This window comes from Nothobranchius furzeri, chromosome 1 (genome assembly GCF_043380555.1).
Source record: "Nothobranchius furzeri strain GRZ-AD chromosome 1, NfurGRZ-RIMD1, whole genome shotgun sequence".
In the NCBI taxonomy this organism is placed as follows: domain Eukaryota; kingdom Metazoa; phylum Chordata; class Actinopteri; order Cyprinodontiformes; family Nothobranchiidae; genus Nothobranchius; species Nothobranchius furzeri.
Window position 1 is genome coordinate 32207293 of NC_091741.1, and position 12736 is coordinate 32220028.

The 12736-nt window shown below is 45.5% G+C and overlaps 1 protein-coding gene across 3 annotated transcripts in view; it reads right to left on the bottom strand.

Annotated features, from left to right (window-relative positions):
• The window catches only part of mical3b (microtubule associated monooxygenase, calponin and LIM domain containing 3b), a 135080-nt gene that overhangs the window by 110565 nt on the left and 11779 nt on the right, over nucleotides 1-12736 (bottom strand). For all 3 annotated transcript variants that reach the window (XM_070554044.1, XM_070554066.1, XM_070554091.1), the window contains exons 3-4: nucleotides 7161-7368; nucleotides 6970-7086 (exon numbers count right to left, since the gene is read on the bottom strand). In XM_070554044.1, the coding sequence (XP_070410145.1) occupies nucleotides 6970-7086; nucleotides 7161-7368 (325 nt within the window). The remainder of the gene's footprint in view (nucleotides 1-6969; nucleotides 7087-7160; nucleotides 7369-12736) is intronic.

A 12736-nucleotide genomic window follows, 5' to 3' on the forward strand; every position in this document is an offset into this window, starting at 1 on the left:
GCGATCCGGCCAGAGCGAACATCATATCTTTATGTTTCATCAGGGTGGTCAGCACCTTTTCGCTGGGCGTGTAACGGGTTTCTGTTGGTGCGAGCTTATAGCCCTTACATGTTATCAGACTCTTGCTGTCATAGTTCTGAAATAAACACTCTGTGAAATCCTGTCCTACAATCACTCTTACAGCTAACGGTTCATGATGCTCTCTATTTGAAAGATTCACTAGATTTGCACCCATTTTAACCATCACTGCTTGATAAGTCTCAAGCTCCTGTGAGCTCAGTTTGCGGTTGTGCGTCACCAGTTTCTGACCCACTTTGGTTCTGAGACCTTTTTTAAGTGACATTATGGGATCAATGATGTTTCGAAAATCACGGACGTTGCTGGAAATGTACTGGAGCTGTCCGATAACACCTTCCAGCGTGAGTAAGTCATGCGGGGGTGTTATGTTCTGCAGATAGGTGGAAGGTACAGACACTGAATCTGACACTTCAAAACCTAGGATCGTAACTTTTGTGCGTCCTAGCTGGCTTTTCTTCAAGTTGAGTTTGAATCCTGCACATGTCAGCCTGGTCACCACCTCGTCCAAAGTTTTCAGGTGTTCGCTTTCACAATCATGCGGGAAAAATATGTCATCGATATATTGAACGACAGGTAAACCTTCCAGATATGACTGTACGACACCTTGAAATCTATTCGCCGCGTTTACCCATCCCATCGGCAAAACGCACCATTCATAATGCTTTCCTTCAAATGTAAATCCAGTTTTAGCTCGACTTTCTTGAGCTAAAGGTACAGACCAAAAACCATTAGCCAAATCGATGCATGTTTTATATTTTTTAATAGGCATGGTTCGGAGCTGCATGTACGGGTCAAAAGTTTTACGCACGTCGTGCGGTGTCACTCTATTTAATCCTTTCAAATTGTGTACCAGTCTGTAGGTGCCATCAGGTTTAGGAACAGCTTGAATGGGAAGACAGGTGGATAATGTATCTTTCTCTTCGATTATCCCTTTTTCTTTAAGCTCAGCGAGAGTACACCTGATCTCATCTCTTCCTTCTCTGATCGGATACTGCTTTTCCCTGGCAGGCATCGCTCCTTTAATAATGCATTGTTCTTTTACTCTGCCACAATCATTTTTGTGTGTAGCCCAATTACCTTTTTGGATTATTTCTCTGAGTTTGTGTGGGTCCAGACTAGTCTTCTCCAGTGAGACTGTCCATATTTAATTCACCTAAAAAACTCACATGAAGTGCTGGGTATTTCGTTATTTTTACTAAATCCTTTAAACTAATTAAGTTTTCTGCACCTTTTATGTAAAGAATTCCCTGTTCATCTTTATGAACTGCCATGTTACGTACAGAGCCGTCTGCGGGTATCACATTCTTGCATCCTATTTGTTCCATCGGATTATTTTCACGCTTTACTGATATTAATGCCCCGGTATCTAAAATGTATTTTGTATTTTCGTATTTTACTTTAAGCCACTCCCCATCCCAATGCGTATGAGATGAGAGCGCCTCAATTATTTCTACTTTTGTTGTGGTGGCCGGTTTCTCTGATTGTGGTATTTCGCGTCCCAATCTTTGATTGATTGGATCAATTTCTCCTTCTGTTCTCTACTCATCCGGGCCCACTCCTCCGGGTTCGCTCTCCTGGGTCGAGCCACAGGGCAGCCGGGGGGTCCCATGAAAAACGGCCTTGCATTTGGGTCCATTTGGCCCCTGGTTCTCTGGTTCTGATTCGGTTCTGTTCTGGGTGGGAGTTGCCTCGGTTGAGAACTCACTGATTGGCTCCCTTGCTGTTGGTGTGGAGGGGGCAGAGGGGATGGTATCTGACCTATCAATCTGTTTCCGGCCTGCCGTCCTAATTCGTTTTTTGACTGCTTAAATTCCCTTGTGCGATCCCACGCCTGCACTTGTCGGATTTTTTCTGCAGGAGAGAGATTAGGCCACATCGCGGCCATCATTAATCCCCCTGGCAGATCAGCTAAAAGTTTTTCCTGCTGTACTTGGGAAAGCCCTGCGATTGTTCCCAAACACCCAGCTAATGTAACTTTTCCTGTACTGATTTCAGCGCTTAAAGCTTTCCTCCGTCGTTCACCAGAATCCTCACCAATCCCTCTGGGATAACTCTCCGCCAAGGACATCAGCGAGGCTCCTGGGGTTAAACGCAGATCGTTCTTTAATGCTATAACCTGAGAAATCTCTGGACTTGAAAGTTGTTCAATCGTCATACCTCGATCCTGAAGTCTCTGTACATATCCAGCGTCTGTCTCACCCGATGCTCTTTGTGGCAGAATGGTATGATCAAAATGTCCTAAGCTTACTCTTGACTGTTCCTGAGCAGTTTGCCAATATGGGGAATATTCCTGTTCTAGGATTCTCTCTTTAGGCATTGAATTAAGCTGTCCTCCCTGCGGAGTGCTTCGGTTTACATCCAAAGGTTGGGAGGGGCTGCACGGCGAGTAGCAGTGAGTTTTCACTGCCGAATCTCTAGCCATACATCCACCTCGATAAAAATCATATCCTTGGCCTAAATAAGCATGCTTAAAAGGTTGACCCCATCCTGGTTGCAACATAACTTCTTCCCTACTCTTCGCTGCTTGAATTGCCGAAGCCGTGAAGCCATCTACAGGGTACCAGTCTGGAAAAGGATTTTCTGCTTCTTCTCCTGCATAATTCTGGTCTCCCTCTGTGTTAATTGCAAACTGGCCTCGTCCTGGTTCTGGAACCGGTCTAACTGGGCCTATGTTAGGAGGTGCCTGAGGGTCATAATATTTCATCTGTACTGGACGGCTCTTTTTATTTAGTCCTCTAATGCCATAAACTATAGGATTTGTCTCATCTCCTTTTTCTGCTCTCTGGGGTTGCTGCTCTACATTTTCTCTGTTCTCATCTTGCTCATGGGCTGTAACTGGGGATAACCAACTCACCTTTTCAGGTGTTTTGCTTCCAGGGATCAGAGTGCTGCATTTTTGTTGGGATCCGCATTCTGACCTGAGCGTCCCTTTGGGTGTGCCACGCACCACCACTTGGGAACCCTGTTCTTCCTCCGATTCAGCTTCACTCTCACTGCTTCTGTCTCTGGCCTCAAACCAATGTTTGACTTTCTTCTCTACTCGCGGCAAGGCTGACTTATCCACTAAAATTACGACCGGAATGTCTCCTAGCCTGCTAGAGGCTTCGGAATAAATCACCAAACCTGCACCATATGCTTCAGTTATCCGACACACCTGGGGTTTGTTATTAAGCTTAAACACTAGCCGTTGCGCTCCTGAATCCAAGGCTTCTGACACCACCCGCTCCCAAGCTTGGTGAAAAGAGATGTCGGGATTATGAGGGTCTACGTTAATTATGGAAATCGCGCTGACACGACCTTCCAGATTCCCTAATTGCTTGTCTAAGAGAGTAGTAATTTCTCCAGCTCCGTAATTACGATCTACCAGCGGGATCATAGAGCTTCTGCTTTCTGCCCCTAAAAGTCTCCTCAGAGAACTTAAAGAGGACGTAGTACTGGCAGAACTTTGTGGATCTTTCAGAAAGATCAACACATCTTCCTCTCGGATCTCCGCATCTATTTTCTCGCCTGACAAAATTATCACCGGTTCTTGACCTATCATAACATGATTCGGAGGAGCCGCGGGACTATGCGGTTCTAACGGGGGAAAAGGAATTGGGTTTGGAGTCCTTTCAGCCCCTGACCGTCTCTGAGTCTCGTCTTTGTCCCACGCAGCAACATGCTGTTCAGTGGGCGGTCTCTCCGCTCCTCTCATGGGCACCTGAGAAGGGGTTTGTACATGTAGAAACGGGTTCCACTGCGCCGGCCGAACCGCGTCAGGCGGGTTCGGTGGGGGTGGAGGAAATCCGCTCTCGGAACCGGGGCTCACAGGGAATTCCCCGCGGAGCGTTGGATACAAAGGGGGCGCGGTCGGAACCAACTGGACTTCATCCCAGGAGGCCGACATTTCGACCGCAGCTCTTCTCCGATACATTTCCGCTTGGAGCTCCGTGATCCCCAGTCGGTTACATAACGCCTGTCTCATTTGAATTGCCTCATTTTTGCTTCTAGATAAGAAGTAAATTGTTCTACTATTAGTCTGTTGAACCACGAACTCCGCCATAGCAGAGTACATCGCTCCCTGATCACATCGGTACTGCCCGACTCCAAATGGAGTGAGAACTAAAGGTTCCGGTCCAGTTGGTATTTGCTCAAGCAATCCCAGAAGGTTCTCATATTGCTCGCCCGTGGGGAGTTTCGCTGGATTTTCCCAACAACACCACGCTATCTGATTAAAAACAGGATCATTTTGTTGTTCTGCTAGAATCACCAAATCACCCACTAACGGAAATACATGATTATTCTTTACTTGAGTTTCAGCATTCGGACAGCGCTCCGCTGCGGCTTGAGCCGTGCCGGCCTCGTTCTGAAAGCTCCGGTTACAGGATATTGCTAAAACGCTTTGTGGTTCACCTTGAAATGTCGCTATTTCTCCGGTGACAAATCTCACATTAAGGAGAACATTTTCCGGTTTTACCGTTAAAGATCTATCTGCCATGGCTGGTTGAAAGTTTCTCTTTTTTATTATTTATTTTATTTTTATTCGTTTTCACGTCTTATTCTTTATTCTTACTCTTCATTCCTTTTTATTTTTTGCCTAGCATTTATCCTTGGCTATTCTTACGTCGGAAAGCCGTGATTTCTTTATACCTCTTTGAGTTAATCGGCCGTTCTCTCAAAATTCTTTCCTTTTCGAGAAATTGGTGCGGTTTTCACTCCAAGGTTATAAGCGTATCAGGTCCATTGTGCGTAAGCTTTTATCAGCCTAAAAGACATAGTTCTACGTCGAATAGTCCGGTATCTAATATTTGAACCTTCGCTCTGTAGCCCCACGTTGGGCGCCATGTCGCGTGCCCGTCCCATTTACCGGTTCCTTTAAAACCCAGTTCCGTTAGAACTTATGAGACAGTGCATCTATCAGGGTTCGGGGGGATGTCGGCGAGTTTAATTGTACTAGACCCGGGTTTGGACTATCTAATTAGAATCTTGTCTTTTATTTTAAAGGTGAAATGACTTGTACGAATAGCAAGCCTCAGAGTACTCCACTTCTTTTAAACTCGTTACCTTTTGGTTAAGATACTAGAGAGAAGTCTGGAGGCAAGCCAAGCCTCTCAGCAATTGTTTGGATTACCCGGAATTAATTGCGCCTCTAACAGCTTATGTGGGAGGTTGGTAACTATAAAATGATTTATGCTAGTTGATCAGGCTATCATAATTTTATCAATTTATTTATTAATCCAACCTTCAAGCTGATTAGAGACTTTTTCAACCTGCAATCAGAGCCAAAATAACCTCTAATATCCTGTTTTTATCGCCCTTAAGACAACTCGTTACTCGCAAGGAGGGGGAAGTTAAAACTTCCCTTATCTTAAGGTTTCTTTATATTATTCTATTATAAACTGTAAAGTAAGTCCTGATAATTCAGAGACCGATCATCGATATGCTTACCTCTGTGCAATTTATGGCCAGGGCTCCAAACGTGAAGCTTTAGAGAAAACCTGAAAGAATCAGGATTATGTTTCTTTTTCAAAAAAGGTTTATTACAAAATCAAAAATACAAAAATGGTTAAATAAAAAACAACTGCTATCCCCCACGGAGGAATTAGTTCAAAATGATTAAATAAGAGTTAGTTTACACCAGCTCCTGTCTTCTCAGAATCTCCCCAAAACTCTCCCAAATCTCCTCTTCCAAGAGTCCTCTCGCCCGATCTGAGCTGCATCCTTTTATATCATTCCTGAGACTGCTCTAAACAATGTAAGAGTCACAATTCATTCTCTCCTGACAGTTTAGGTCAAGGGGTCATTTACCAAGTACACTTTTTAGCTCTACATAAGACATTTGGTATCATTTTCACTACATGCAGTATTCACATGAGGGCACAAAAGTTCATGTTGCACTCCTGGAAAGGGAGCACAGGCCATAAATCTTCATGTTGGTAGCAAATTGTAGATCTCCCTTCAGCATTCCTGAGAACTTCTGGGTCCAGATGGACTTTCTTCACTCCATTCCAGTCCTTCTTTTCCCGCCAGAGGTGGAGTTAGGGGCAGGATCATGGGTGGACCCATGGGTGGATCCAGAGAAGACAGCCTGTCTTTTGACCCTTTGCCTAGTTCTGTCCTCACCAGCAAGTCCTGAACTATTGTCCTCTTGACCCTTGTGTGACCCTTGTCTCTGACCACTGTTTCTAAGCCTTGACCGGCTGCTCGGACTTGCAACACGGTTTGGTACGGTATGGTACGGAAAGGTACGGTAAGGTACTGTATGGTACGGTATGGTACGGTATGGTAAGGTAAGGTAAGGTATGGTATGGTATGGTATGGTATGGTATGGTATGGTACAGGATGGTATGGTATTGTATGGTACAGGATGGTATGGTATGGTAAGGTAAGGTATGGTAGGGTAGGGTAGGGTATGGTATGGTACAGGATGGTAGGGTAAGGTAGAGTAGGGTAGGGTAGGGTAGGGTATGGTAGGGTAGGGTATGGTATGGTAGGGTAGGGTAGGGTAGGGTAGGGTAGGGTAGGGTAGGGTATGGGATGGGATGGGATGAATGACCTACAGTAGCGTTCTGTTTTACATCTGGGATGTTTCAGTCTGCCTCTGCAGGACTTGTCCATGCCCAGTAGTGAGCACAGATGAATCAGCACAAAGCCAATTCAATTAACCCAGCTGCTTTAATGAAACTTAAGCTGACATCATCTTCCCACTTTTATCTGATAATTCATAGTTTCTTAAATTTAGGTGTCTTCAGAGCTAAGGACTCTTCTTCAAATAGAAGGTGGATCTCTGGAGTTACAACTATATGGATTCCTTAAGTTAGTCAACCTATTTAAACACTGCTTTCCATCTAGGAGACTTCCAGTTTTTCTTTACTCTGGTTTTAACCTCAGCAGCCTTGTCATGAAACTCACTGTGTTGTTTCTGGTCTTCAGGTGGAAACATCAGCTGTTTGAACTCCACATTGACATGGACTTCTGCTCCCAGGAGCAATGCAACCTTCAGCAGGACCAGCTGCAGCTGACGGATACCTGGAAAACGAAAACATGTTACTCAGGCACGATGATCCAGGTGCTGTGGTTAGATCAGCAGAATTCATACTTACTGATGTGGTCGATGGAGCCGGCACAGAACTTTCCATACAACTTTTTGGCTCCAAGACCCCGCAGATCATGGATGGTGAAAGGCCACAGGTGGAGAACATTGTTTCTGGAAAACGATTCCCTCTTCTCCAGCACCACCACTTGAGCCCCCATGAAACTCAACTCCACTGCTGTCCGCAGACCACATGGCCCCGCCCCAATAATCACACACTGCCCAATAAGAAGAGAGAACACATGGTCTGTAAAGGACCTTTATTAATGAAGGGACCTACAATTGCTGGGCGTTTAATATTCTTCTCTTGAGGATTGGTTATCTTTATTATTATATTACCGCAGACATCACTGCAGCTCTAGTGACTGCGTGCACCTCCACAAATTTGACATTAAAATGACTAGCTCGTCGGTGTGAGGTGTTCCATTACTTTTCTAAGCGTTTTGATTTACTATGTAGAAATTATTAGCAAACAAGAGAAAAAATCTGAATATGGTTGTGTTTATTTTGTCTGTTCATTAGACGTGTAGGTGTGCGTTTGTTATGAGTGAGTTTGTTACGCGTGAGTTCATTAGATGTGTAGACGTGCGTTTGTTAGGCGTACGTTCGTTACGCATGAGTTTGTTACGCGTAAGTTCATTAGGCATATGTTCATTAAGCGTGTGCTCATTAAGGGTGAGTTCATTGAGCGTGTGTTCATTAAGCCAGTCTGTAGATGCATAGTGAACAGGCGCCTAATGAACATACGCTTAATGAACACACGCTTAATTAGGCCCTTTCAAATAAAAATAAAATAAAAATGTTTTAAGCCTATTCTTAAAAGTAGACAAAGTGTCTGCTTCACGGACTAAAGATGGGAGTTGGTTCCACAAGAGAGGAGCCTGATAACTAAAAGATCTGCCTCCCATCCTATTTTTAGATATTCTGGGAACCACCAGTAGACCTGCAGTCTGAGAGCGAAGTTCTCGGTTAGGAACGTATGGAACAATCAGATCACTGATGTATGATGGAGCTTGATTATTAAGAGCTTTATATGTGAGAAGAAGGATCTTAAAATGTATTCTGAATTTAACAGGTAGCAAATGTAGGGAAGCTAAGACAGGAGAGATATGATCTCTCTTTTTAATTCTTATCAGAACTCTAGCTGCAGCATTTTCGACAAGCTGAAGACTTTTAACCCTTTGATGCATGAATTATGAAATCTTCAGCCATGATTTTTTTTTTACATTTTTTCATTTGTCTTTAGGTGTGAATGAAACAAATTTCAACAAATATTTTTTGGAAAATGTTATAATTTACAAATAATTTATTACATGTCCACCTCAGTGGACAGTGTGCATTCTGAGCATGAAATATGTTGGCTTGGCTTACTGAAGTACAAATGGAGGGGCTCACATGCAATAAAGTCTTCAACAGCTGTGCTTAATAGCAAAAACAAACAAATAACTGTTTTGCGTACCTGTCCACTGTAGTGACCATTATGCATCAAAGGGTTAACTACATTCTGTGGACTTCCTGAGAGTAATGAATTACAGTAATCCAGTCTTGATGTAATAAATGCATGAACTAGTTTTTCAGCATCAGTCCTAGAAAGGATGCTACTAATCTTAGCAAATTCCGAAGGTGGAAAAAGGAAATCCTACAAACCTGTTTAACCTGGGATTTGAACGACATGTCCTGGTCAAAGATAACACCAAGGTTCCTTACTTTGTTCTCAGAGATTAATGTAATGCCATTAAGGTAAGGCGATTGGCTAAGCAATTTCCTTTTCAGAATTTTGGGTCCAAAAATGAGAACTTCGGTCTTGTCTTGGTTTAAAAGCTAAACGTTTCGAGTCATCCAATTTTTTGTCTTCAAGACAAGCCTGCAATCTAACTAACTGATTAGGTTCATCAGGGTTAATGGATAAATATAACTGAGTATCATCAGCATAACAGTGGAAGTTTATCCCATGCTGTCTAATGATTTTACCAATTGGAAGCATATACTGTATATAGAAAAAAGAATTGGTCCAAGCACTGAACCCTGTGGTACTCCACAAGTAACCCTGGAGTATGAAGATGTGTCATGTACATTAACAAAATGAAATCTATCAGACAGGTAGGATTTAATCCAGCCTAGCGCTGCTCCTTTGATCCCTACATGTTCAAGCCTTTCTAAAAGAACATTGTGATCAACTGTGTCAAAGGCAGCACTGAGATCTAACAAGACTAGAACAGACACAAGATTCTTATCTGAGGCCATGAGAATATCATTTGTAACTCTCACTAATGCAGTTTCAGTGCTGTGATACTCTCTAAAACCAGACTGAAATTCCTCAAACAGAGCATTAGTGTTTAAATGCTCACACACTTGGATGGCCACTCCTTTCTAAAGGACTTTGGATAAAAATGGAAGGTTAGATATTGGGTTTGATTACAGCAACCTTAAAATCTTGTGGAACATATCCATTTACTAAGGACAAATTGATTATATCTAGAATGGGGGCAGTAACCAAAGGAAATGCATCTTTAAATAATTTGGTTGGGATTGGATCTAAAATGCAAGTTGAAGGTTTAGATGAAGCTAATATTTTTGATAACTCTGAAAGCTCAACTGGATCAACACGGTTCAAGCACAGATGAGGTTCTACAGTTACCTCTGATGCTGCCTCACTTACTGAGCAAGAAGAAATTGCATTAGGGAGGATGCTAATGATTTTGGGTCACCTTATCATGGTGGAGGAGTTTGAGAGCACTAATGATCCTAGGAGCTATGTTGTCTGGGGCACTTTGTGCCCCTGGTAGGGTCTCCCATAACAAATGGGTCTTAGGTGAAGGGTGAGACAAAGAATGGTTCAGAGGATCTTTCATGGACGTAAAAACAAAGAGTCGGAGAACTCGGCCCGGAGGGTTCCCGGGGTCCCACCCTGGAGACAGGCCTGTGGTTGGGGCCCGTGAGCGAGCGCCCGGTGGCCGGGCTTTCGCCCATGGGGCCCGGTCTGGCCCAGCCCGAACCGGATACATGGGCTCATCCAACTGTGGACCCACCACCCGCAGGAGGAACATGAAGGGTCCAGTGCAGTGTGCATCTGGTGGCAGACCGAAGCGGGAGCCTTGGCGGTCCGATCCCAGGACAAGGAATCTGGTTATTGGGACAAGGAAAGTCACCTCGCTGGCGGGGAAGGAGCAGGAGCTTGTGGCAGGGGTTGAGCGGTAACAGCTAGATATAGTCGGACTCACCTCGACACTTAACATTGGCTCTGCAACCCAAGTCCTTGAGAGGGGTTGGACACTCCTTTGCTGGAGTTGCTCCAGGTGAGAGGCAGAGGGCTGGGGTTGTTTTGTTGTTAGCCCCAAGACTCTCTGCATGTCTGTTGGGGTTTACCCCGGGGGACGAGAGGGTAGCTTCCCTGCGCCTTCGTGGTCGGGGAACGGGTCCTGACTGTTGTTTGTGCTTATGCGCCAAATATCAGTTCAGATTACCCACACTTTTTTGGAGTCCCTGGGACGAGGGCTAGATAGTGCTCCATCAGGGGACTCCATTGTCCTGCTGGAGGACTTCAATGCTCACGTGGGGCAATGACAGCATGACCTGGAGGGGTGTGATTGGGAGGAACGGCCCGCCTGATCTGAACTCGAGTGGTGTTTCGTTATTGGACTTCTGTGCAAGCCACAGTAAGGCCATAATGAACACCATGTTCGAACATGAGGATACCCATCGGTACACTTGGTACCAGGGCAGCCTAGGTCGCAGGTCGATGATAGACTTCGTAGTCGTATCATCTGACCTGTGGCCGTATGTTTTGGACACCCAAGTGAAGAGAGGGGCAGAGCTGTCAATTGATCACCACCTCGTTGTGAGTTGGATCAGATGGCAAGGGAAGATGGCGCGTAAACCTGGCAGACCCAAATGCATAGTGAGGGTCTGCTGGGAATGCTTGGCAGAAGAATTTGTCAAGAATGTCTTCAACTCCCACCTCCGGCTGAGCTTTGACCGCTTCCCGAGAGTAGTGGGGGACATCAACTCTGCATGGGCCGTGTTCCACTCTGCGACTGTTGAGGCGGCTGTTGCTAGCTGTGGTCGCAAGGTGGCCGGTGGCAGTCATGGTGGCAACCCCCGTTCCCGCTGGTGGACACCAGAGGTTCAGGGAGCCGTCAGGCTAAAGAAGAAGGCCTACAGGGCGTGGCTGGTCTGTGGGTCTCCGGAGGCACCAAACGGGTACCGGATAGCCAAGCGGGGTGCAGCAGTGGAAGTTGCCGAGGCAAAATCTCGGGTGTGGGAGGAGTTTGGTGAGGCCATGGAGAAAGACAATCGATCAGCGCCAAATAGGTTCTGGCAAACTGTCCGGCGCCTCAGGAGAGGGAGGCAGCAACTCGCTAGCACTGTTTACAGTGGGGATGGGGAGCTGCTGACGTCAACTGGGGCTATAGTCAGGCGGTGGAAGGAATACTTTGAGGAGCTCCTCAATCCCACCAACGTGCATTCCGAGGATGAGCCAGAGCGGGGAGACCTGGGGATGGACTGTCCAATCTCTGGGGCAGAAGTTGTTGAGGTAGTCAAACAACTACACGGCGGAGCCCCGGGGGTGGATGAGATTTGTCCTGGGTATCTCAAGGCTATGGATGTTGTAGGGCTGTCGTTGTTGACACGTCTCTACAACATTGCGTGGTCATCGGGGGCAGTTCCTGTGGAGTGGCTGACCGGGGTGGTGGTCCCCATCTTTAAGAAGGGTGACCGGAGGGTGTGCTCCAACTATGGGGGATCACACATCTCAGCCTTCCTGGAAAGGTCTACTCCAAGGTACTGGAGAGGAGGGTCCGATCGATAGTTGAATCTCAGATTGAGGAAGAGCAATGTGGTTTTCTTCCTGGCCGTGGAACTGTGGACCAGCTCTATACCCTTGCAAGGGTGATGGAGGGGGCATGGGAGTTTGCCCAACCAATCCACATGTGTTTTGTGGATTTGGAGAAGGCTTATGACCGTGTCCCCAGGGGCACCCTGTGGGGGACTGTTGGGTAATTTTATTACTCAATCCAGGATTACCTCAAAGAAATTTCAACACAAACAAGGGGGTAAGAGTTATCAGGTTTTAGATCAATAACCAATAATCAAACACCAATCAACAATGAGACTTTGCAAAGTCGGAGAGATGAAAGATACACACCATTCGGTAGTCAGTTCGCTCTCTAGTCCGGCAGACGCCTTCAGAAAGGTTTTATTAAAGTTACACAGCACACACACATTAATGGAGATAAAAGCACACACATCGTTCTCAGACTCACCCAGGGAGAAAACATTCCCAGGTGCTTGGTATAACAAAGAAGCTGTAGTCTGGACTTTCTCAAGGGAGCTCAACTGATAACAAAACCTGCACCAGTCCTGGTAGCAAGGCCGAGGTCGAACACCTCCCTGTTGGAGCTACAAAGTAAAAATCCTGTTCATCCTGACTCACAATTTTGGTTTGCTTTCACCTACATAACCTCAAAGTACACTTTCACCTGTTTACCACAAGGATTCTCGGAAAGTCCCACTATTTTCACTCAAGCAATCACTAATTGTCTCGCTGACTTTCAATGTTCAGCCAATTCACAGATCCTTGTTTAC